Raw genomic sequence first — 26,537 nt, forward strand, 5'->3', positions numbered from 1 at the left:
TTGTCAGTGACAGTGTGTTTTATTTTGAAAATGTCGACCGGAAAGCCCATTCCTTGTTCATGCTGGCGAGCATGATCCTTGTGTGTTCTGGACAAGGGGGTGCATGGGTGAAACATGGCCGCCGTAGACCCATCGGAGTCTCCAACACGACAGAAATCCCCTGCGGAGGAGGTGGAAACATCTGGGGAGAAGACCGAGGCGGTGGAGTCCAGATGCAGCTTAAATCAGAAAGATGAAACAACACGTAATAAAACCGAGGAGAGCCCCGAAGATGAGCAGAGAGCCAGTGTTTGTAACGATGGCGGGGGTATTGCCAGCCATTCTGAGGTTAGTGTCGAGTCCGGTGCTGGAGCCGAAAAAACGACAAGCAATTCACCGGAGGACCTAACATCGGCTGAAAAAATGGCCGAGGCTCGTGGCGGCGACCAGCGGGGTTTCGACTGGTCCGAAGCTGAAGACGACAATGAAGAGGCGAAAACACACCAGGAGGGAAATGATACGTGTGGTATGCTAACGTTTTTAATGTATTTTACAGTTAGCCTTAGCCTCCAGGCTAACCTGAGATGTAGCTCTCACTCCCGGTTCCAAACTGTTAACTCTGCTAAATGGTAATTACCATAACAAAATCCGCTAGCATCCTGCACTAGGCTATATTTTGTGATCTGCACTTAAGATGGATAGCTTTGTTAGTTGCGTGCAGTTTGTTAGATCAACACTAGATAGGTTGTTTACTGTTTTTTTTCCTGTTTGCTAAGCTATTATGATGTACTTTTTCTTTTCCAGACCTCAATAATGTTACAGAGAGTGCTGGAGGCGTGCAGCAGGATACACATGTTGATGATAACATTACAGCTGATGCAGAGGAGATTCATGAGGAGGAAACGTCACATCCTGATGAGAAGAGCACAGAAAAGGGACTGGCTGAGGAGCCGGTGGGAGAAGTCTGTGGGATAGAGGATGTGATTGAAGATGATGAAGAGGCAGACCGAGAAGAGGACACTAATTTGACAGCTAAGCCAAAAAAGTGCCGTTTGGTGTGCAAGGAGTGCGGGATAAAGTTCACCCGCCGCGAGACATTCAACCTTCACCGTCACTTTCACGCACATGAGGATGAGCTCACGCCTCTCACCTGTAAAGAATGCGGCCTTACCTTTCAGCACCGCAGCAGCCTCATTAAACACAGAAATGAACATAAAGAGAAGGAGGAACAACTTGTTACTCCAAAAAAGGAGATGCAAACAAAGGAGGAGGGTCGTTTTAAATGTGCAGAATGTGAGAGAATATTCTCTGCTGTGGATGAGCTGAGGGACCACAACTGCTGCAACACAGTAGAAAAGCCTTACCACTGCCCCCTGTGCCGCCAAGAGTTCCAGTTTAAGGTGTCCGTCACTAAGCACATGATGATCCACTCCCATGAGAGCATCTTTAAATGCCAAGAGTGCAGTCAAACTTTCACAAACAGCATGGCCCTGCGCTACCACCAGCGATGTCACACCGCCCTGAAACCCTATGAATGCCCCGAGTGCGGCTTGGTTTTCAAACACTATTCTGTGATGGAAGACCACCGTCGCAAGCACACAGGCAACACACGCTCTCACCTGTGCAACATCTGCGGTAAGACCTTCAAGTACAGCAGCCTCCTCCATCAGCATCAGTATCTGCACACAGGCCAGAAGCCCTTCCGCTGCCCTGAATGTGGTAAAAAATTTGCCTTTGCCCAGAACATGAAGGCACACTGCCGCCAGCATAGACTACGCAAAACCAACGCCTCCACCGAGCAGCCCAGCAAGCAGGCCCCTGCATCCGTACAGGAGGCAGTTACAGGGCCGGGAAAAGAGAACACACACCATATCGAGGAGTCGAAACGCACATTCAACTGCCCCCTTTGTCCCCAGACCTGTTTGGCACCAGCTAACCTGAGAGCCCACATGCTTGTTCACGAGGCCGAGTATGAGACGCTGGAGAGAACACCCAGACCCCCAAAGGAGAATAACAAGCACTGGGAAAAAGGACACACATGTCCGCACTGCGCATGTGTTTATCGGGATGAATCCAGTTTAAATTTACATGTGCTAAGTGTCCACAAGTCTGTAGCACAACATTTAAAAAAGGTGGCAACAGCACCTACAAATCAATTTACTCCATTAAGCAGTGATAATGTACAGGGGAAATTGAGAAGCGATGGCATAAGTATTAAGTCGTACAAGTGTTCTGAATGCGGAAAGACCTTCCGCCACCGCTCAGTGTTAGAGCTGCATATGCGCATACATTCTAAGGACAAGCCTTACCAGTGCAAAGTGTGTGGCAAGGGCTTTAGATTCGGTAGCTACTTACAGCAACATCTCATCATCCATACAGGCAAGAAGCCATACAAATGCCCTGACTGTGGGAAGGACTTTGCCTTCCTGCAGAACATGAAAACGCATCAAAGGCTGCATCAGGAAAAACCGTTCCGCTGCACCAGCTGCCGCAAAGGCTACAGCGACGAGACCCAACTGCAGCACCATATGTTATCACACAATGGTGACAAACGTCATAAGTGTGACCAGTGCGATAAGAGCTTTGGATTAGCCTATCTGCTCCGTGATCACATGAACACGCACACAGGAGAGAGGCCACATCGCTGTGATGAGTGTCACAAAACCTTTTCTTGGTTTAGCAGCCTGTTAGTACACCAGAAGATCCATGCTCGTAAACGCCAGGGTTTCAGCCAGTACAATTCTTTCCCGATGGGTGCTAGGATGAGAGGCAGGGGCATCAGGGGGAGGAGAGGGGGGAGGCTCATGTGGGGCTTGCCTAAGCCATTCGGAGGCTCTGGGATGGTTAGCGCTCAGCCGTCTCCGTATCCAGTTTCTGTACTGAGAGATGGCGATGCGCACAGAAGGGCATCCCAGCCACATTCTTCCATGCTATCACCTCGCATGGATTTACAAGGTAGACTGCAGAAGGAGCCGTGGCTGTCTGAGCTACACCCTCAACCGGTGCAGTGGAAGGTGGACGGTGGAGAGGTAATGCCTGTCCCATCGTCACAGCAGCAACATGCTTCTCCACAGCAGACGCAGTTTGAGAGCCCACCCCAGCCTGGCCCACAGCAGCACCATCAGAGAAGTCCAGGCTGGGCAGATAGCCCTTCAATAACTCAGTCAGTCCCCACTTCCGCTCCGAGTTCAGAGTCATCACACATGAAAGAGAGCGCAGCTACTATTGTCAGCTCCCTCACGGCAGCTATGCCAATAAAATCCAGCCCATCAATAGTAAGTGAGATGGAGCAGCACAGGCAGCCCAAGCCTGTTACTTGGAGTAGTACACCCACATCCACAGTGCTAGCCTCCACAAGCTCTTTGCGACATGATTTTTCTATTCCCTCATCTTACATAGATGGGGCAGCTCTGTGGAGTGTCAGACCTGCTTTACAAGCAAATTCACAGATCTCTCCAAATAAGCTCGGCCAAGAGCTTCAGCTGCCACGATGGGCAGGTGGCCTCGTGTCAATACAAAAGGAGCCATCCACACCTCCTAAAAAAGAGGACACTAGAATGTGGGACTTGAGTAATCCTCAAGTTATACCGTCAACTGTCAGCCAGCCAGAGAAGGCATGGAATGGCTGTGAGCTGCAACAGCAGTGGGTTTCAGGCTTAGCAGGTGCGTCCACCTCAGCTCAAATAGACCAAAGCAGTGCTATGCCAATTTCAACTCCTGTTTCTCATGGGGTAGGTAGCACCTTGTGGGACATGCAAACACCACCAGGAATTCCAAAGACATTAAACGCCGAGAAATTAGTAAATACTCAAGATTTTCAGCTGCAGCAAAAGCAGGTGTCATCTGCCTGGGCCAATGTACAGAGCCAGACAATGACACAGAAGGTTCCCATCTCCATTCAATACGAGCCTCATCGTTTTGGCCAGGCGTTGGGAACACCAGTATGGGGCTTCCAAAGTAATCAAACGCTGCTCACTGGGCAACTCAAACCAGGTAATGGACAGGAGCTGCAGCAACAGCCAATGGTATCAGGCACTCAAATAATCATAAATCAGCCTTCTCCTTTTTTCTCACCTCCCCTTGCTCCGCTCCCTCCTCTTGCTTTGCCTGGCCCACACCCTCTTCACTCTGTCGCAGTTGGCACACTTTCAAGACATCCACACCCAAATCTTTTTTTCACACCACAGGCAGTAATGAGCGAGAGGCCACACATACCACAGACCATGCCCCTACCTCAGCTTGCCCCACGGACAGAACCTCACAAACTTGGACCCCGTTTGCCTTTCGCCCCAGAACGGCTTCTCCAGTGCATGATATGCGGGTGTTCACTTCCCCGGGAGCTTGATCTACAAATGCATTACTTGCAACATGCACAAGGAGAGATTTGACATTTCTACACTAGCAACAAGACTTGGTTATGTTTTTTATAATTTTTACTCAGTGGAACCTCATTTATTTGATCCTCACTTGTGCAGTTTGACCAGTTGAGTGGATGGGCATTAGAAACAAAAAGATAAAAGTAAAAAACATTTTTTATTCTGCACACTGTTATTAGACTGCACAGAGTGTTGTTTTGTAATAGAGGGTGTATACACTAGCCATTAAATTAGTTTCACCGTTTTTTTAAAAACGCATTCAAGTTATCTAAATACTTTACTGGTTCAAACACTTTCTGAGGGGGGCAGATTAATGAGGTTCTATGACATTTAGATATAGATAATATTAGTACTTTTATAGTTCTGTTCATATGTTCATGAACCATTTGAACTGTGTTTCTTCATGTACAGTATACTGTGTGCCTTTTATGAGTACAGTCTGCATGTCTGCTGTCTTGGTATTTTAGGCCTAGTTGTGCTTAAGGTAGACTCAACCACGTGACCTCACTCCAAAAACACAGAGCAACTCTTTCTAAGATACTGTAAAGAAATTAAGTTTTTGCTTTTGAGGAGAAGAGGATGGGGTTTATGTGTCAGAACATACAACGGACAGTTTACTACATAAATGATGACCCTGTTAGGAAACACTCAAATTCACAGGGTTATTGGCTTGGTCCAAATATTTCACAAGTAAAGTTCTCATCATAGTAATTTGGTAAAGTGAAAGTATCTGTAAACACAATGTGACGGTTAGGCTTACATGTAAAGTTCATTTCAGAGTTTTCTGTAAATTAAATTTAACTATTGAGTGATCATTGGGAACAGGGAGAAAGTAGCGTCATTACACAATTGTCAAATAGTGAGTTTTGTAATAAATTAAACTGTGTGTATGTATTACAATGGCAATACAAACATGAAACTGATGTTATAAAATGTTTTGGTCTAGTCAAATTCAGCTAATTTCTGGCAATGTGTCATGACTGATATACTTTATAATTAGATTATTAACTGATTCTGGGTGGCAGTACTTAGCACCTACTGGAAACTGATGAGTACCATGTAATGTGTATCTCTTACCAGAATTACTATTTCAGATGGGAATGTACCCATATTTGTAAAATTAAGTCCATGTTTGAGTACAATGCAATGTTTTTTTTGTGAATACTGAATGATTTCATTCCATAACTGTAGATGTAGACAAGTACAGAATCCCATCTCCTCTGTTATGATAATGGGCATTTAAAGAGGTTTGGTGGCCCAATAAGTGACTGAAAATCTTCATTACTACTGTAAAATAAACACACAGCCCATTTGTACAAAAGAACTGTCCCTGTGCGTCCATTTCAAAAAACCATGTGCCCTTCTACCTCTATCCACTGTTTTAGCATGGAAAGAAATAGAATTTTCCCATGATGTCTACATATTGGATTAAATAAAACTTGCCTTTGATTGCAATGTTGTAATGTGCAATACTTGTTAGGTAAACCTAATTCAGGGTTCAACATATGTATAATGGAGGCCTCAAAAAGAAAAAGCAAACAAAAGGATTAAATCCTGGTTGGGAAAGTTGTCATATTCTGAAGGATACATGTTTACCCCTCTACATTTGGTTTGTGAAGGAAATGGAGTAAAATAGGAGCGACATGACGGGTATCAAGTATGAAAAAGGTTTGGGTAGTTTTGAATTTGTTTGTGGAAAATTTAAAGTACAGTAAAGTATGCATCTAGATCGATGAAGGCAATTCATCAAAAATTGTGATTAAAAATTCTGCATTTTCTCTGAAATTTTGCCTGCCTGGAGGAAGAACAAATGCTCTGCAAAGAGTCACTTTCATCAACTTAGAAATTGGGACTGGAATCCCTCTTACACATTCCTACTTATTCATAACATTACTACAAAATGTATAAAAGACTTTTCAATACTATTTTAGTGTATTTCACTCTATTAGTAAATTATATTGTTCCTCATTGTTAGAAACATTAAAGCCCAATTTGACTTTCTGTATTTTATTTTCACAACCTGGACTGCCTGGAACCTTGTGAGAATTTCTTTGTCTCGGGAAATAATTTATATTAATAAATCATATTATGAATAATTTATATTTTTTGCGTAATATATTAATTTATATTAATTAAAATGATTTATATTATTATGATGTGTTGGTGGGGTCAGTAGGGACAAAAGAATGACCTGAAAATGAGTGGAATAAATATATAATCCTACCAGTAACTAACTACCATTGAGAATCACATTTTATATTCAGACTTTAGTTAGTGGATTCAGATCAGATTCACTGCAGGTCATATCTTGCTTGAAGGCAGGAAACAAAACAGAAAAATCCACTTCCGCCGAAGGACATCCATGCGAGCGGGGATCATTCCGTGTGCTAACCATTGACATATATATAAGGTGCTAACGTTAGCTGTGCTAGTCAATATCACTCGCATTGCTAAATACATTACAATATGCTGCCTTGTTATGTGGTAAGAGACTAGTTTAGCATACAAGTTTTTTTCATTTCCTTTTCATCCCGGCTTTGCACTGAGTGACTGCTGATAAGAAAAAACTAATTTAAAACAACGGTGCTGCTGTTAAGCTAACGAGCAATAGCTAGAGTAAAGCTTGCACCACCAAGCAGAGACACTCCAAGATGGACGAAGCTGCTGCCGCGACGACCAGAGAGGACAGAGCTGAAAGCAAACCCTGCAATGAAGACACGACATCTGAAAACAACGTCAGTCCATCGGCTGAGGACACCGTTGAGGACACCGCTGACAGTAAGTATCCGGTAGCGGTCACTTAGCTAAACGTTAACGTTGGTACTATCAATACAACAACAGCATTATTCAGGCGTGGTGACCTAAGCGCAGGGACATGAAAATATAGTACGCTACTTTGCAAAATAACTGCATTTTTGCGGCAAATGCATAACGCTAACAATATAGCATAATTAAAGTTGCATTTAACTTGCACTGTTGCATATCCACCCTTAGCATTTTGGCTATTTCATGTTCATGGATGCTCAGTGCTGTCTGCTGATTGAACAAACAGCAACAGGCCTAACGTTAGACCAAGCTGATACTCATCCATATGGTAATGGTTTGAAATGTGTTGGCAGTAACTTAAATCTGGGTCAATGACGAATAAGGATTTAAAATTTGAAAATAAATGAAAGTGTCAAAAAATGCCAATTTAAGCACTTTCTATTTCTATTAGAGTGTTCTATATACATCTCAACAACAGGAATTTAATTTAGAAATGCAATTTATCTTTTTTTTCATGATTTATTCCATGAAAAATGTCCTTCCTGGGTAACGGGAATGGATTTAAAAATGATTTCAATGTCTACCTTTTTAGCATATAAATGTTTAGGCATATCCATAGTTACAGCTAACTAAACACACACTGCTCAAAAAACTAAAATTTTAACACAACTAATATGATATATTTGGGTATTTATAATTAAATGCGCTCAATGTTTGATTTTGGTCACACAATATTCCATGCCAAAAACAGAAAAATGATTAACGATGTCTTAAAATGCTCTACAGTAAAGGTAATCAGGTTTGTTTTGTATACTCAACTCAGGAAACCATGATTGTGTAATATACCATGAAAATCTGAGTTAAATGACTTGACTGTGTCATTGTTACTCGGGATGACATCCCGTTAGCCAGGAATGACATAATGCAAAAATGCCATAAAAGATTAAAGAAATACATATTATGTTATTAATATAATCTAACATTATCAACACAATGCTTTAAAAGTGACAAATACTAATAAAAAAAACTATTTTTATTAACATGTCCAATCTGGATAACAGAGGACATGTCCTGGGCAACAGAAGATCTTCGTTATCCAGGAAGAACAAACTGTTATCCAGGAAGGACAAAAACATGATTTTCCCACCAAAACTCTGTCAAACATGGCATACTCAGCTAAAATATATCTTAGCCTTTAAAACATTAATGCCATATTTCACATGAAGTAGGCATGTTTTTAAATATCAAAACACTAATTATGTTTTATTAGCGTTATCCAGAAAGACACATGATTTTTGGACATAGTTCACTAGTGACCGAAAAAGCAAAATATCAACTTTTTTAATTAATTAGAATTACTAAACTCTCCAGATGTTTTGGGGTCCTCCAAAATCTTCTTCATGATGTAATATCCTGTTACATGACTAGGCAAATGCACTGTGGGTAATGTATGCATTTCAATGTCTGTTACCCAGGAGGGACATTGGGGAAATCCAAAAGTTTGGACAAAAGTATTTATTGTGTAAAATAGTAAATAAGCTCAGTATTGGTATTATATTTGTAGGTATAATTGCAAACATCCACACAATTATGCCCAAGTAGAAAAATAATGCTTTTATTAATTCTTTTGACATTTTTGTCACATTTCTATACTTAGATTTTAAGTTGGGACGTTACCCAGAATGGACAGTTTGGTACTTTAGAGCTCAATAGCTCTTACATTTTTCATTTCTTGCAATAAATACTCATACAAGTGAGTAAAGAGGGGAGCGTAAAGCAATATTATGCACTGTTTTAAAATGTATATTTATTTTTAACATTATGACTATGCTTTGGACACCAGAATTGACATGCCACGTCTTTGACCCATATCGGATTCTATTAAGCATAATATAAGAAATACATTACAAGCATTATACCCTACTCATTTAATAATGTAAAACATTTCTTTACTGTAGTCCTATTGAACAATATGTCCAGGCCAAGCTGAAAAACAATAAAAATAATAAGCTGACCTGCAATTATTAGTATTTTATAAGCCACAAACTATTGAGCAAATTGGATATTGTCCTCTTTTATTTAAAATCTTATTAGTTCAAGCACAGTGTTGTTCTCTATTGAGTAACATTTGTACAGGATTTAGGCTCTACTTCAGACTTGATCATCCTATGCTTTCCCATGGTATTTGTTGCATCAATATTAACCATTCAGCAACAACCAAACAAGCTTTACCTTGAATTTCAGATCCATGTGTGTTTATCTTCATTAGCTACCCAGATCGACAGTATTCCTGATCCAGACTGTGACACTAACTGGCAGAAACAAACCTAATTTTTTTGGATAATTTAGTTCATGCTGTATTCAGGTTGTTGTGTATGCAAAAGTATCATACAATACAACATAAGAACGCTACATCCCCCTGAGATGACATTTTGAATGGTAATGGATGGTACAAATGGTTTCAAATAGGGATGCCGCGGTTAACCGATTTCACTATTAACCGCGATTTAAAACGTTGCGGTTAATTAATCGCGAAGGCGCCGCTACAGCGAGTGTTAACTGACTGCAAGTTAAGTGTAACAGTGTGTGCAGTTCTTATTTAACCTCCTTGACGACATAAACTTTCGCGTTTGCGCACACACACAGCACATCAGACGCTGGGTCCGGTCACCGTGAGTATTGACTGTCGGAGTGACAGTGGCTCTCCGTGGTGTAGAGCTGGGCAATATATCAATATTATATTGATATTGTGATATGAGACTAGATATCGTCTTAGATTTTGGATATCGTAATATGACATAAGTGTTGTCTTTTCCTGGTTTTACAGGCTGCATTACAGTAAAGTGATGTCATTTTCTGAATTTACCAGACTGTTGTAACTGTTCTATTATTTGCCTTTACCCATTTAGACATTATATCCACATTACTGATGATTATTTATTTAAAATTTAAGTGTGTAAATATTTTGTGAAAGCACCAATAGTCAACACTACAATATTGTTGCAGTATCGATATCGAGGTATTTGGTCAAAAATATCGTGATATTTGATTTTCTCCATATCGCCCAGTCCTACCGTGGTGGGATAACTTACTGCTGCAATTTTTTAACGTTACATAAACTTGGCAAACACCAGGAAAACAGAGAGCAGAGCCAGCCCCCGACCTCAGGACAGCTGCAGCTGCAACAGGGAATTCAACCCAAGTTGGTAAGCTTGCTAGCGACTTTGTTTATTAACGTTGTTGTTTAGTGTTTGTTAGCTTGTTAACGTTACCAGTTAGCTAACGTTACAGTAAACAGCTAACGAGTTAGGAGCCTGTGTCACTACCCGATGTGAGTCGAGTGCAGATGTGAGTTGCGCATGCGTCACTTTGCGACATCCCTGCGATCCCTGATGTCAGTTCTAGATTAGAGGCTGAAGTAGCCTACAAGAACCTGCTAATGAGAGACTTCTGTAATGTCAATACAATAAAAATGGACCTACATAACAGTTTGTTCACTGCTGGCTACAAGTTAGCAATCAAACACAACAAAGGCTGTCACTTGAATGGCGTTTTGAGCTAACGTTAACAATCAAACAATCATAGATAGCTAAAACGTTTTTGAAATGATTTCCATCTTCTGTTATTGTTTGTAATGAGGAAAGTTTATTATTTTATGGATTCCCTTGGCGTTATGCCGTAAACCGTTTAAATCTGAGCATGCGCAACTCACATCTGCACTCGACTCACATCGGGTAGTGACACCGGCGTTTGCATTTATAGTGAGTGCACTGATGATAACGTTTGTCCAAGTCAGAACTCCACAACAACTCAATCATGTCACTGATGTTACCAATTAATGTTACTTACTTCTCTTCATCCCCTGTGGGGCATGAGGCTGCAAAGAGATCCCTCCATCACATTTATTCCTTGGCATCATGCTGTGCATCTCCCTGTGACAGGTGCTAGCAGCTCCTCCAACTTTTAGACACACCAGCTACTGTGGTAGGGCCTCTAGCCCCAAAAGGGCCAACTTCTTTTAACAGTCCCTCCAGGATTTCGCGATCGTGGCAATTCACGCGAATTCAACCAATCACCGCAAATTTAGTGCAACTCGCAATTTTGACCAATCACCGCAACTTTTCCACAAATTTGACCAATAACCTGAAGTTTCCCGCGACTTCAACCAATCCCAGCAGTCCCACGTGCCGTCAGTATGTGACTCTGAGAGCCAATGACCAAGCGGGAGTGAGAACGGCCACGGGTTGATCATTTCCTTGTTTCTGATGAAGACGACACGTGTGTGACTGACTCGAACATCTCACAGTTACCAACAAAACGTACAGCGAAAGACCGTGCAAAACATTTCAGACCGTCCTACCAACCTGTATACATTTCTTTTCTTTTTTTGGATTATTTTTTGGGGGCTTTTCCGCCTTTATTTGATAGGACAGCTAGGTGAGAAAGGGGAGAGAAATCTCATAAACCTCTCAGTATATGTGTGCCTGCTCTACCCACTGAGCCAACCTGGCCACAACCTGTATACATTTTAACATTAATGTACGCTGTGACCTTTTTCTCTCTAAAGTCGCTAAAAGCTGCTGCTGTTTCAATCCTGTCGGCTCTCTGCAGTGGGCGGGGCTGCTCAGTTCCCCCCGCGACTGACGCGCGCACACACACAAACACACACACAGACACCAACAACACACACGGTGGATGCAGGAAAAACCGGAGATGAGACGACACGATGACCTAAATTGAGGACAGCTATGCTCGTTATTGTAAGTGCAATGATAAGTTAAAGTCCAATAAGTAACGTTACTTTATCAAACCGTATGAATGTGTGTCCCAGGCCAGCTTAGGAAATTAACTAACAATGTAAAGATCAACAAGCCACAGACACATATGTTCAGATTTGTTTCATTCAATAAATTATTTTTTGCCTTAAATCCACCAGCCATTTTCATATTATACCATATTGTTGGTAAGGTTCCTAGGAAATCTCAGCCCAGAGTAGTATTATTCTCCCCGAAACAAGTTTCCTTTTTATTTTTAAAGAACTATATAAAAAAAAAAAAAAAAAATCACAACTTTTTTTGCAACTTTCACTGTCTCCCGCAACTTCATTGCAACAAACATTGCAACTTTTATCGCAATTTTTTACAAAAGCTCCCGCGAAATTGGGCATTTTGGGCCGCAACAATCTCAAAAAAAAGGCAGCGAAATCCTGGAGGGACTGTTTTAAGGACAACACTGTTACCAACTTGGCCTTTGTTTGTGGTGTGTCTTATTCACCTCTAGTCTCTAATTTTTTTCAGATGAATTTAATGATGAATTTTAATGATTAATAATTTGAAGATTGATCATATAATCATTTTCAAAACATTCAAAACCGTTACTGTGTTGTTTCAAAAGGCAGCAATAAATAACATTCAAACCTAGTGTTCATGTAATTTCATACATTACCAGGGAAATGAAACTGATTATTTTTCAGACTATAATCGTACCAACAAAATCTATAATTGTTGCATCCCTAGTTTCAAATAAACTCCATAGCCAGTGACAGTGTTTGACTATTAAATATGCTTTAATAGGATATGATGAATAATGATAACTAAAGCATATGTGTGTTCTTTGTAAGAACTTAACAAGGCTGTATAACTCATGGCAGGCCAACAACATTCGATTTGTATTGCGATTTTCATGTATTGCGATTCTAGAAGTATTGCGATATTCATTTCCTTCTTTAATAAAAACAAAAGTTGAATGATACACTTCTAGAGACAGTATATCATGAGACATTTCTAAAAACTAATTGTTTTCTAAAAAAGAATGCACATCACATGTCAGTCAAGAAGTACATAACATGTATTTTCTGCTTTCGGTCTGTTTTGTATGATGTAGTCGCCATCGGCGGTACCGCATAAACAGAAAATATTTAGGTGAATCATTGGTAAAAATAAAAAAAACATTGATTTTGTGGAAAATAATCAGTTTTAAAAATTGTTTAAAAAACATCACGATACATAAGAATTTTAGATTATTTTCCCCCCACCCCTGCAAAACAGTCAGATTGTTGTCACTGACATTCTTAATGATGGAACCAGGTAGAGGGAGTTTGTTTTCCCTTGGCATGGCAATGCGGGGGGGGGGGAGCATTTACTGTTTTTGAAAAGAAAAACAAGGAGTTTTGTGGCATCTATTATCTTCTATTCTCACTACTTTAACTGCTTGCACTGCAAAAATTGTGCGATTTAAGTAAACAATAAGGTGTGCTGTTTGCGTGACACTCTGTGTCCACTGCAATCTTCACTAGGGGTGTTACGATTCTCCAAATCCTCAATTCGATTACATTTTCGATTTTAAGGTCACGGTTCGATTCTCGATTTTTACATTTATTTTTTTTTAAAGCACAGGTTGCTATGCCATTTTTAGACTAGACTTTTATGCAATATAATATCTGACCTTTGTTCGCAATGTACCACACTACATTGTCAAATTTTAAAACATTTATTAACAACATAATGTAACAATAACTTACATCTTCAGTCAATTGGAAACTTGACAATTTGTCAAAGTAAAAAGAAAAAAAAAGTTTGCCGACAATGCTGAGGGCAGACGCTTCGCAGCACAGCAGTGTTTGGTGTTTTAAGCCCCCGACGTCGTCTTCCAGGCAGCACTGCCTGGAAGGCACTAGGATTAGGCAATGGTTATGGTTGGGTGCCTTGAAGACGACAGTCGCAGCGCTGCCTTCAACGCTTGGTTGGGGGCTTAAAACACCATCGAGCCAGCACAGCGGTCTTAGCAGCTGAGCAGACAGATAGCAGAGAGGGTGACTCGGGCAGTCCGCTAACTTGTTGCTCTCTGTAATATAACCAATATAAGCTGCTCTGTTTAGGCTACAAAACGTGCATGCAGCCTGACATTCAACCGTGCGGTTTTGTCGGGATTAAGCTATAAACAGAAGGATACTCCCCTAGCTGCTAGGCTAATGTGCAATGGTAAACACACAGAATATGGTACACGCACATAGCAGAGCTTGCAAACTGTGGCTTTTTTGTCGACAATGCGAACATTGTCAACATAACTCACTGGAAATCCCAAATACTTCCACACCGGCGACTTCAGTGAAAGAGGAGGGGGTTCAAGTTCTGTCGATGGGTCTCTTGTATCTGCAGTTGCCATGTTAACTTTTGACTGGCTGTAGCTAAGTTAGAGGAGGTTGACTTGCAGCACTTCAACACGTGTTTTTTTCCGCTTGACAAGCCGACCGGACGGGACATGGGGGCGTGGCAGCATTGACGATTGCATTTTTTAATTCGAAATTCGAGATTGTGACTTAATTTCGATTTAAAATTAAAAAAGAAGGTTGTTGTTTACTGTTAACTCTCTTTACATTGTCTTTGCTATCTCCTTTCCTCTCGCTTTCCCTCACATAGCTGCTACGCTAACTCCGACACCGCTCAAGGTCACTCTCCTTGCTTCACCAATCAGGCACTGACGTCACTCACTCGCCTGCTGTTCTCGCTCTCACTAATGCGTGATTAATGGTTCTGTGTTAAATATATATGTTGAATCTGCCCTCTGAATTATGCTACCCCATGGAGCGTGCCACTTGTCCACAAAAGATATGAGTCTGTTTAAGCAGTAGTGTGTGTGTGTGTGTCGTGTATGGCCACTTGAGTGTCAGAAGTGTAGAGGGTTTCAGAGCATGCTGACAACTAGGAGTGCAACGGATCACGTGACGGTTCGGATCACGGTTTTCAGTCACGGATCGGATACATTTTCGGATCAGCACAAAAAAGGGGGGAGTTTAAATAATTTATTAAAAATGTAATAACTTTTAACAATAATAACTTCTTTCACCAGTAAATTGCTGTAAAATGACAAAAACAGAAGGGTATTTTACAATAACTTTAAATGCACCACGAGGTTGACTAGTTTTAAATAAATGCAACCTTTAGTCACGTCTGTGACCAGTGCTAGTTTGTGTCTTTTAGCTCATAGCTTTAGCGGCAGACTGTTTTACGTCCCTCTGTGTGAATCCTCTACAGTGAAATACAGACACACTTTTACACCGTTTAGCTGTCAGAATTTAACCGTGTTTAATGCAGCTACTAGCTAACACTAGGCTAACATCAACGTTAACCTGCTGCCAAGTGTAACATTAGTGTTAGTCTTGCTTTACCAGACCATCCACACGCTGCGGAGCGGAGGAGGGTCTGGCTAGTCCACACAGCATTCCGGGATAGGAGAAAAACATGCTCTGGTTTATTGGCATTTCTTTAAACTAAGGCTGTCAGCATTAACACGTCAATTGCGATTAAGAGGCGAGCATAATGCGTTAATGTTTTTTAATCATATTAATCGCATGCCGCCATTTATTAATTTATTTTCACTTCACTCGGCTTTGCGTCGTGCCTAACAGGCTACTATTTTGCCGTACTTCCTCGTGACACATCCTGCTGCTGCAGGAATAGCAACGCGGATTTCGGTGCCTCATTCTGGTGCCACTGATATGTCTGCACTTCTCTCTGATGCTCTGAAACAGACGTTACAGGCAACAGAAACATTGCATGTGATGCTAGTTAACACTACACTCGACAGCAGCTAACGTTAGCCTACCGCTAGCTAGTAGCTGGATTAAACACGGTTAAAATACTGACAGCTAACGCTAAACGGTGTTGTAACAATCTGCAGCTGCTGTTGTCGGAAGAACACAGACGGTGCGTTCAATGAAATTGGTAATTTACAGCCTCGTGGTGCATTCAAAGGTGTTGTTAAATGACCTTTTCCCATCTGGTGGTTGTTTTTGTCATTCAACAGCTATTTACTAGTGAAATAAGTTATTGTTATAGTGATTACATTATTATTAAACATTTAATTTTGACGATATGGCCTTAGCAATAAACAAGCCATTCTTTAATGTGGCCAACTGTTTAGTACCCTTCTTTTTTTTTTTTACTTTCTTAAAAAGTATCGGTTCTTAAAAAGTATCGGTTCTTAAAAAGTATCGGTTCTTAAAAAGTATCGGTTCAGACTCTAGATTCAAATCTTAAAATCAAGTTCATAAAGTAATTTTCTTTGTGTTCATTTGATTCCCAATCAAGATACACTGGTAAGAATTGCTTTCCATTGTTAATATGTACTTAAAAAACTGTTCTGAAATGCAAAATAATAGAATTTTAATCGTGATAAAACGTGATTAATCGCGATTAACTATAGAAATTCAACGATTAATCGCGATTAAGAAAATTTAATCGTTTGACAGCCCTACTTTAAACCAATCACAATCGTCATGGGTGGTGCTAAACTCCGCACAGAGCCGCTGTAAAATAGTTGTGCGAGAGAAAACTCAGAATGGACAGATAGTCTAGCAAGCTGTCAGGATTTACCCTACAGAGATCTGAGGAGCAGTTAACCATAGTCCTCATAAATCCGCCGGAGTTTAAAATTCCAACACAAAGAAACTTTCTAGTCCTAACTTTGAACAGCAAGTTGTGTTTAAGCTCCTCTTTTTTCCACTTGTAGAGAGCTAGGTGACACATGAAACTATATTGGTGAGGACCGGTGGATTAAATCGGCCGTCCTACACACAGACTATATGTGATGCAGACACACAGCTGACAACCTGCAGGTGGAGACGGGCTCGGACATACATGCCGCGGGCTGCTATGAACTTGTGTCGTTCCCGAAAGCGGTTTCGGGAAAGTGGCTGCATGTGTCCACGACGATGCACAAAACATCAACACCATGTACAAGCCTACAACTGTCCGCGGACACGGAGTGCACAAAGTGTGTCAGAGCCTCCCGGATGGGTGAACTGAGACTCTGTTTCCTGCTTGTTGGTTAACATTTAATTTAATTGTGCTTTCTTTTGGAAGGCTGTCTGCCAAAAATCGCCACATACTAGCTAATGAATTAGCCTGAGGCAAACGCTAGCTATCAGTTAACAGAAGGTGGTGGCTGGCGTCTGGTGTGCGCGCCAGTGTTTTTGTGTGTCGGCCTGCCCCTGTGAAGCTCCGACGTGCAGAGAGCAACAAAAGAAAGTAGCTGCAGCTTCACCAAAATAAAGACTGAAAAACAGAAATATTTTGATACAAACATTTACTCGCCATGTGGCGGCTAGGCCTCTGAGATTTGCTCGCCAAATGGAAAATGTACTCGAATTTGGCGACTGGCGAGTGTTAATTACGGAGCCTGAAATTAATCAGTAGTTATTATATTACACTCATTTTGAATGTCATTGTTTATAAGGAAATACAAAATGTATTTATTTATTACAAATTTGTTAAAAAAAAATGTAATTTTGTAATAACTACGTCATTGGTTTGTATATGTATTTATTTATATGCTTGTTTAACTTGTATGTTCAAGTTAAAAAAAATTCTAAATTTTAGTAGCCTGTTTTGTGCATTTTCCTTGATAATCAAGTAAACCCATGATACCATTTATATCGTAATCGCAGTTTTCTCACTCGCAATATGACTTTTTCTCCAAATCGCGCAGCCCTAGCGTTGACCAGCTTTTAATTCTTTGATTCAGTGGTTAAAATGGAGTAAATTTGGATATATCCGATACGTAATTCTGTACCCTTATAAATAGGGCTGGTGTGTGCTATTAGATTTGATTGTGAATATATTGCAATATGGTGCTTTGGTAACATGTGCCTAAAAATGCAACACTTTCTGCAGCAAACCTATCAACTAACTGAATGATTGAACTTCACGGAGATCATTTAGCTTAAGCACTTTATGTATTACCCCTTCTGTAATAAAACTTAATATTTTTATGGGTGATGTTATATTTCCAGAACCAAATTTTGATCATTTAATTTGAAAAGTCTTTGTAATTTTACTGTAAACTCTAACCACCTTTTTAAATAAAGCTATATGATTTGCACCTGTTTTTGTGATTTGTGTATTTTTTTTTTCTTCTGTCTTTCTTTCTCTGGAAACAGGAGTGGCTTTGACCTCCTATTTTCCTCTTTCTATTTTTAGGGGTTGGGGTTTTCTGCTGTCGGGATTGTGGAGAAGTCTTCAGAGAGGAGGCAGCATACTTGGAGCATCGGCATCAGCACCCGCAAGAAAGCGTGTATTTAGACAACCAGTTAGATGGTTTACATGATGCAGAAAAGGACAATGAAACAGCTAATTTCTGTAATTTATGTTCACTATCATTTGTTGAACCAAGTGAGTTCCACTCACATATGGAGAAGAGCCATGGTCAAACCTCCCAAAAGGAGTCTAGTATTCAAATACCTTCTGGGATAACAAAGCAACACACCTATGAATGTCCAGACTGTGGGAAATGTTACTGTGTGATCGGACACTTTCTCAACCATCAGCGCTCACACCGACAAGCCTCCAAATCTCTTTTTCATGACCTTGAACATTTGAAAAAGAAGTCGTTTCAGTGCGAGTCTTGTGGGCGCAATTATTCCCGCGCTTCAGCTCTCGATGCACACCGTCGTTGTCATGAGGAAAATTTAGTAAAGTCACAAAACAGGAGTTCAGGAAATGCATTTCACACGGAGGAGCCAACAGTTGAAGCCAAGCCCAGTAAAAACCAGACAGATGATACTCCTGAAAAATCTTTTAAGTGTTCATGTGGTAAAGCTTTTACTGCTCTGATGCGCCTTAAAACACATCAACGATTTAGCCGCAACAGTCAGTGCTCTCCAGAAGAAATGAAAGAAAAACCAAAGAAAAGCTGCAATGAGTTTTACTGTAGTGAGTGTAAAAAGGCTTTCAATAGCCATATTGCCCTCTTCAACCATCAGCGATGGCATGCTAATCATTCAAATGATTCTGCGAAAAGGTTCCCATGTGAGGAATGTGGAAAAGTATTTATGACTCTAACCTTTTACTACAGGCATCAGCGCACGGCGCACAGTGATGAGACCCCAGCAAAATCCTTTCTTCATCAAGTGTGTCAGCTACAGAAGAAGGCATTTGAATGTAAAGATTGTGGACTTAAATTTTCCAGGGCTTCAGCACTTCACTCCCATCAGCTTCATCACACGGATGTTTTTAGAGAAACAGAGAAGGAGGCTCAGATGCGTACCTCTCTGTTACCTCAACAGGAAACTTTGGAAAGCGAAAGAAAAGAGACGGAGCAGGAAGAAGTGGACTCCGAGAATGTGCTTCCTACCAGTATGGCTGAAGAAGACTTGCATGTAAATGAGACTGATGAAGACGGGGACAGTTATGAACCCGGGGACTTTAATGTACAGGTGATCAGTGCAAGTGAATCTGAGGACGAGCCCGTCCAAGACCAGAATCCTGATCTTGAACTGCTGTGTGAATCGGATCAGGAAGTAAGAGATGATGGCGATGCCGGAGTTTCCCCCAGTAGCCTTGTTTCAAAACCAGAGATGGATTTGAAAATTGTAGAAATTGACTTTGAGCAAACTGACGAGCAGTGTGCACTGGTAGCGAGAGAAGCGGAGAATAAAACGACAGAGGAAAGATTTGATTGTCCAGAGTGTTACCGTTGGTTTTCTAGTGCTTCATCACTGCGCGTTCACAGAATGTGGCATGGCGTTCGTAAGCGAAGACAGCAGACTCAAGGTCAGTCAGTGGCAGTTCTTACATGTGACACATGTGGCCATGAAGCCAGTAGCTATGCAGCACACTGCAGTCACATTCATCAACACAAGAAGCAAAACACAAGTGCTGATGATGAGGCAGAGGGATTAGAGAAGAAAAATCTGGCATGCAATGAGTGTGGTAAATGCTTCTCACGTTTGTCTGCTTTAGTCTCTCATCAGCTGCACCATCCCAAAAGAAAACAGTTTCAATGTCCAGATTGCATGATGTCTTATTTGCATGCAGCAAGCCTGTTTAACCATATGAAAAACTGCTCCGCACAAAAAAAGGAGAACATTTCAGTCACTAAGAAAGAATACAATCCAAACAAAACCCTTCTCGGCCCAAAGATTTATCATTGTGAACAATGCGGGAAGGGTTTTTGGTCTCTAGGAGCTTACTCCCACCACAAGCAAAGTCAGTCTCGGTGTACAGATTTGAGGCTAAGAAAAGGTGTCACAGGATCTTTGCACTCCGTTAATGGACACCCACGCTCCAAGGTTGCATGTCCAGTGTGTGGTAGAAAGTTCCGTCACAAGCGCATTATGGCATTGCACATGCGAAAACATGAAAATGGAAATCACAAATGTGAACTCTGCAACAGGTCGTTCCGCCTTTTCTCCAGCCTTCTGAGACACCAGGTTGTGCATAATGACCAGTTACTCCCACCGCCCATTAAGTCTTTTCAGCATCAGGTAGAACAGTTGAAAAAGAACACATACAGCTGTCCTGACTGCGGGAAGCTGTTTTCACGGGCCAAAGCACTTCAGTTTCACATGAAAAGCCATGGGTACGAGACTGGGCACTCGCCATCATCGCCAAGATCTCCTGTCACGCTGGAGGATCGGCAGTGTGCAACATGCCTTGCACATTTCAACAACAAGGCCTCTTTGAGGGCTCATCAAAAACTTTGCATTAAGAGAGAAAATCAAGTAGTTGATTTTAAGACAGAACCGTCAGAAAACTATGATATTCTAACATTGCACAAGGATAGTTTGGAGGTCACACAGGAAAGCTCTGAGCAAATAACGGTACATACTGAAGTAAAGAACGAAATGGACAATGGGGAGCCAAAGATGGAAATTCAAACAGATGAAGGCAATTTAGAAAACCCAAGTACAACCAATTTGAAATACAAGTGCAAAAAGTGTGACCGAAGCTTTTCAGTAGTTGGGGCTTTGAATTTTCATAAAAGAATTCATGCTGATGGTTACAAATCTGTACCAAAAGCAAAACTGGCCATGTCTGTAATGCTTAAAAAACCTAAACAGGAAGATCCAAGTAAAGGACAATTTCACTGCTTAGAATGTGGGAGGCGATTTATGTCCAACTCGGCCCTCGGCTCCCACAAAAGATGGCACAAAGAAAAGAAATTTTCACGGGCCTTGCTAAAAGATGATGATTTGAAATCTGCGAGCCACAAGACAGAGGGTGGACCTTTTCAGTGCCACAAATGTTGCAAACAGTTTTTTAACCATTGTGTTCTCCAGCGCCATCAGATGTTTAATCCTCAGTGTCGAACCAAAACTGAGCCAGAGCCTGATTCACTCAAAAGTGTCGAAAGCAACAGCACACTGGAAAATGATGAGTTTTCATGTCCAGAATGTAACAAAACGTTTGAGCAAGGTTCACTTCTAGCTGCCCACTATGACAGTGAGCACAGTAACTCTGTTGAAGCTGCAGATCATCAAGGAGACGGGCTCGCCTTGGTTGACCAAGTCCCAGAACAAGTTGATGTCAACTTGAATGGGAGTGAGTCCATGTCAACCACACTGAAGCCAAAGGCTCACCAGTGTCCCCTCTGTCCTATGACCTTTGCTAAAGCAAGAGGTCTGCGAGCCCACAAATGGCAGGCCCACTCGAAGAGGACAAAGCGTAAAAATAAGATTCTTTTGAGGTTAAAAATGGAGTCCATTGCCTCAAGCAGTGAAGTCAAACAGACCGAAGACAACACTACAGTGAAAAATAGCCCTGTTGGCAGAGGAAAGAAGAAAATCAGATCTGACCCTCCACTTGTGAAATTTGTCTTGTGCCTTGAGTGTGGGAAGCAGTGCAGTTCTACGCGCGCCCTCCTTGACCATAAGAAAGTGTGCGTGGAGATCAAGCACGAGTCTAAACAGGAGGTCCAATCTCCTGCAACCATGGCTGAGGTTTCCCCACCTCTTAGCCGTCTGTCAGAGCATACAGCCAAATGCCTCTTCAAGTGTGATAAGTGTGGTAAAGCTTTCCAAACAGAGGAACAATTGGGAACCCATAAGACCAAGGCAAAGAGCCGGCCTTACTGCTGCGCTCTGTGCTGCCACGGCTTTTGGACTGAGAATCAGCTGCAACAACACCTCACCTGGCACGATGAAGTCCGCTGTCGTCTCCCCAACGAGGTTCGCTATAGGCTCAGCGCTGCTATGCCCTCAAAGCCTCTCAAACCTAATATCCCCTCTGCTGACATGAGAGGGACGTCCTTTCCATCCTGTACACTTAACCCAGACAGCCAGTCACAAAGTAGCCATAAGTGCCAACATTGTGGCAAAGCCTTTCTTTCACCAACTGCATTACAAAAACACGAAACTCAGCACTGCAACAATGACTCGTACCATTGCTCTATTTGCCCCAGGACCTTTAGTGAAATACAGGACCTTATCGATCATCACCAGGAATGTATCGGTGATTACAAAAGGCACAGTGATGCCCCCGCTGCGGTCTCATCAGGAGATACTAATGGCCTTACTTGCCTTGAATGTGGAACTACTTTTTGTCAAGAAACCGATTTGCACCAGCACTATATTGAACATGCCAGTAGAGTGTATTAGACAACCTGAAAAGGACTGAAGTGAAGACGCTGTAGATTGTTGATTTTTGTTTCTTTTGAAGGTTGCCGAACAACTTTAAGCTACATAATTCCTTGTTAGAAATGTGTTTAGGCTAAGTAGAACATGCTTTCCCTAGTTGTCTCTATATTATTTGAGATTCTTTATATTTAAAACAGTGTTTTCCTATTCTCAGGCTTTCCTTTACACTGGATTAGTATATGTACACATGTTTAGGAACAACCCCTTTTTATCAACTTATGTTGTGATGTCAAATATATAGTTTTGATCCACAATTTTTGAAAAAAACAAGTTGAAACTTGTTAATCTCTGTGGATTACTGGCTGAAGTTTGGTAGTTCATATCTAGATATATCAAAAAAGAATTAGAAACATGTATGCATGTTTATGCGTACACATGAAAAATTAAAAGTGCAATTGACACACATATCTGAGTTAATGAGGACATTGAAATAATTCTGCTAATGTATACCATTTTTGCTTTGTCATTTTGAATACCTGAGGTTTAGCAGAGAGAATATAATATATATGGAATTCTAATATATATGAAATTCAACAATGTGCACTGTTTATGTGAATTGGTAAAAAAACAAAAAACAAACTGATGTTAACCATTGCAGCCATTTAGTACCATAAAACAAATTTAACAATCAAATAATGTAATGCTACGTACATAACATTTTGCAAGCTCCCATGTTCTTTCCTTTTCAGTGTTACATTTCTATGTTGTGGAAAGACTTTTAATTACTTAACTGAAAAAAACGCTTTTGTTCATGTAGGGTAGTTGTTAGTGTACTGTACCACTTTTGTAGTGGAAAAAAGTATTGCTATTGTACAAGAGATGTTACTTTCAATTAAGAAAAAAACTTTTTTTTTTGCTCTAGATGACCAATATACCCTTTGACTACTTGTTTAACTTGCTGTTTCTGAAACAAAAAAGAGGAAGTGCTCAAAAGAGTAAAAAATAAATTGATAATTTTTTGCGTGAATTACTGGCTTCTGTGATTTTATTCAACTTCAGTTTAGTGACTCTGCATGTTTGTGGTTTGACTCATCTTCTGAGTAATTATTACTGGCCGTGTATTGGGTTATTATCAGGGCATGTTAACTTCAGCAGCATTACATAAAAAAATATAACTATTGAGAAAGCCACAGACAGTCATTTTAAGATCATTATACATACACAGCACATTATGGATATGGAGCCTGGAGTGTGTCACCTTAATAGTTAGAGACTTTTGTAGTGTTAAATTATAACCAAATTAAAGTTGACATGCATTATAAACATCCAATGTAAAAAAATAAATAAAATAAAAACATTACATTTGTTTACTTAATCTGTCTTTAAATTATGAATTCATATTGAATTTTAAAATGCAATTGCAAAATGAATTGTAAAGGTAATCATCACATCTGTTTCCTGCTTTTAATATTTAAAATGTCCATTTTGTTATCGCTTTAATTGAAAGATGTGTAAGCAATGTGCCACCTAGAAATAAGTCCAAGCAGTTTTGGTACCATCATTATTTAAATGGCACGCACAGGCTCCATATGTGGGTCACAGATAATCTACTTGCTTTACAGACATAATCAACAAAGCTACAAATATTTTTTTAATGCGCAATGCTGAGATTTAAATATTTTATAAAGACTTTACACCTGACTTAACACTTGACTTGTAATTCCCACCCCCCCATCTGTGAATGAAGAGAAGATCCACAACTCAGTCTTGTAAGTTTTACCTGCTGCAGTTAAACATTGGTAACCTCACCAGTAATGACCAGGCCTTTACCTGTCAACAGTCTGCCAAATTTAGCTGGAACATCATAGAACAATTTGTTCATTAATCAAATCAGAAGATATCTGGTAGTTTATTTTAGATACTTTATTTATGGATACTCATAATACCTTGAGGTTCAAAATATAGTACATGAAATGACTCTAAATTGGTCCTTTTTTCTTCTTTTCTAGTCAAACCGTGCAGCATTGCATGTAAGGATTGTGGACTGAAGTTTACACACTGGGACGTCTACAAGACTCACCTGCATCAGCATGCCCTGGAAGAGGAGGGGGAAGATGCTCAGACGGGAGCCAACATGAGTCCAGCAGCAAAACTGGATTCTGAGAGAACAGACGATGGAGAAAACAGAGGTGACGACACGGATGGCGACGCAGACGGGTGCGACATGGGCACTTCATTGCAAACCCAAACGTCAGGCTTAACACAAGGTGTTGAAGTTGCCCCAGCTTCAAGGAAAAAGAAACCTAGGAAGGGTTATGCTTGCTTGGACTGTGGGAAGGTTTATACATACCTGGTTTCATTCAGAAAACACCAACAGCTGCATGAAAACAAACAATCATCTAAAACAACAAGTCCGAATTTGCATGAATATCAGTGTCCAGACTGCGGGATGTCATTTATCAGGCGAGCACGGCTACTTGGTCACCTGAGAGTTCACAGGTCACTTCAGTCAAAACCTCCCAGATGTGATCAGTGTAACAAAAACTTTAGTTCTATAAAGTCATGGCTGTCTCACGTCGATCTCCATAAACAGAAACCGTTTTGGTGTTTAAGTTGTGCCAAAGGCTATAAAGATGAAGTGTCACTAGATAAACACCTGCAGACTCACAACCTCACAAGAACACATACATGCAATATTTGCCACAAGAGCTTTTACTTGTCTAGACACCTCAGGAACCACTACAACACCCACACCGGAGCCAGACCTTACCAGTGCACATTGTGCGGGAAGAGCTTTTCCCATCCTGGAAATCTATTTGCACACCGCAGTAGGCATTTTAGAAAATATGCTGGGTCCCGTGGGATTCCTCTGGGGATCAAGAATTCTGCGATTATTGCAAAGAAGCGAGTGATTCAAAAAAAGAGACTTCTTCTCGCCAGTGTTAAAGAGGAGACAAAAATGGATACAAACATGCAAGAGCTGCCAGGAAAGGAAAAATGTGTGGGGAAAAATGATACTCGCAAGCCATGGAATGATGCTGGGTCTGGGGATCACACAAACTCTGAAGAGTCTGATTGTGGAGAGCCTTTGGATCATTTCAAGCTTTCCAAACCACCCGGCTGGACTGGATCTTATCCCCCTGCTGAGTCGAAATCAGAAAGCAGACGAGAAGGACAGAAGCTAGACGAGAGGGAGTCAAAGGCAGCAAACATGTACAGAGAGCATAAGTATTTGGAATGGGAGTGTATTGAATGTGATATGGGCTTTGATGAAGTAGGAAAGCTGCATTTGCATTACATAAAACATGCTACTGGGGAGCTGCCGATACCACAGGATGATTCTGAGGGTTGAAGGCTTACAGAAACATTTATTTTTCTCACACTGGTGCCTTTGTTGACCTTAGCCTTATTTTTTTTAATTTTCTTTTTTACATTTCCTACTGTTAAAGATGCAAGGTTAGGGTTAAGAAACCAAGGGTTAACATGTATTGTTGATGAATTTCTTATTAGTATAAGAGAAGCATAATAATGAGTATCTACAATCTAGGCCTCAACAGTTCATGCCTGATGCTAGGAGATTATACTACAGGTTTTTTAATGTATATTTGGTGCTGCAAAACATTGTCATGAACCAAAGGGAAAGAAACTGAATTGAAACTGTAAAACTGAAGTAAAGCTACCACCCTCTACTTGTAAAACCAAATAAAATGAAATGTATTCCAAATGTTTTTGGGGTTTGTCTTCATGTGCAGGGGAAGAGAAATGTGTTTTACACAAAGCAGTGTATTCACAGAGACCACACTACACTATTCTGTGGACTCGTAACACCATTACTGTTAAAACTACTAAAGGGAAATATTTTGGAGAAAAAACGGAGTTGTGATTCAAATAATTTTGAGCTAATAGTCTGAATTCTGAATGCTGTTGGCCACTGTATTTTCCCAGCATGTTTTACCAACATTACTCCTGCCGGGGGCTGGTTGAAATATTCATAGGGAATAAGTATTGTTTTTAAATGTTATATTAATTGTTTTACAGGCATTCTTGAAAACTATATACAA

General features: G+C 40.7%; 2 protein-coding genes across 4 annotated transcripts; both read left to right on the forward strand.

Annotated features, from left to right (window-relative positions):
• Positions 1 to 43: 43 nt before the first annotated feature.
• On the forward strand, positions 44 to 26,204 carry si:ch211-261d7.6 (zinc finger protein 729). Of its 3 annotated transcripts, XM_031298826.2 has the most exons (4): positions 44 to 55; positions 6,766 to 7,133; positions 18,101 to 19,672; positions 24,486 to 26,204. In XM_031298826.2, the coding sequence occupies exons 2-4, from the start codon at positions 7,007 to 7,009 to the stop codon at positions 25,826 to 25,828; spliced, it is 3,042 nt and encodes a 1,013-aa protein (XP_031154686.1). In that variant the 5' UTR covers positions 44 to 55; positions 6,766 to 7,006; the 3' UTR covers positions 25,829 to 26,204. The 3 variants fall into 3 exon arrangements, with proteins under 3 accessions (XP_031154686.1, XP_031154685.1, XP_035862679.1); XM_031298825.2 differs by lacking the exon at positions 24,486 to 26,204 and having other exon boundaries at positions 18,101 to 22,806; XM_036006786.1 differs by lacking the exons at positions 44 to 55; positions 24,486 to 26,204 and having other exon boundaries at positions 6,880 to 7,126; positions 18,101 to 22,806.
• Positions 65 to 5,810, forward strand: zgc:66448 (uncharacterized protein LOC327401 homolog). The gene is made up of 2 exons (XM_031298827.2): positions 65 to 505; positions 784 to 5,810. The coding sequence occupies exons 1-2, from the start codon at positions 115 to 117 to the stop codon at positions 4,365 to 4,367; spliced, it is 3,975 nt and encodes a 1,324-aa protein (XP_031154687.1). The 5' UTR covers positions 65 to 114; the 3' UTR covers positions 4,368 to 5,810.
• Positions 26,205 to 26,537: the final 333 nt, after the last annotated feature.

The sequence above is a fragment of the Sander lucioperca genome, chromosome 10 (genome assembly GCF_008315115.2).
Source record: "Sander lucioperca isolate FBNREF2018 chromosome 10, SLUC_FBN_1.2, whole genome shotgun sequence".
Taxonomy (NCBI): Eukaryota; Metazoa; Chordata; class Actinopteri; order Perciformes; family Percidae; genus Sander; species Sander lucioperca.

Excerpts from the sequence above, each read along its gene's own strand:
- si:ch211-261d7.6 (XM_031298825.2), top strand. The coding sequence starts at position 7,007 with ATGGACGAAGCTGCTGCCGCGACGACCAGAGAGGACAGAGCTGAAAGC. Across the intron at positions 7,134-18,100 it reads CGTTGAGGACACCGCTGACA|GGGTTGGGGTTTTCTGCTGT; the intron begins GTAAGTATCCGG and ends TTCTATTTTTAG.
- zgc:66448 (XM_031298827.2), top strand. The coding sequence starts at position 115 with ATGGCCGCCGTAGACCCATCGGAGTCTCCAACACGACAGAAATCCCCT. Across the intron at positions 506-783 it reads GGAGGGAAATGATACGTGTG|ACCTCAATAATGTTACAGAG; the intron begins GTATGCTAACGT and ends TTTCTTTTCCAG.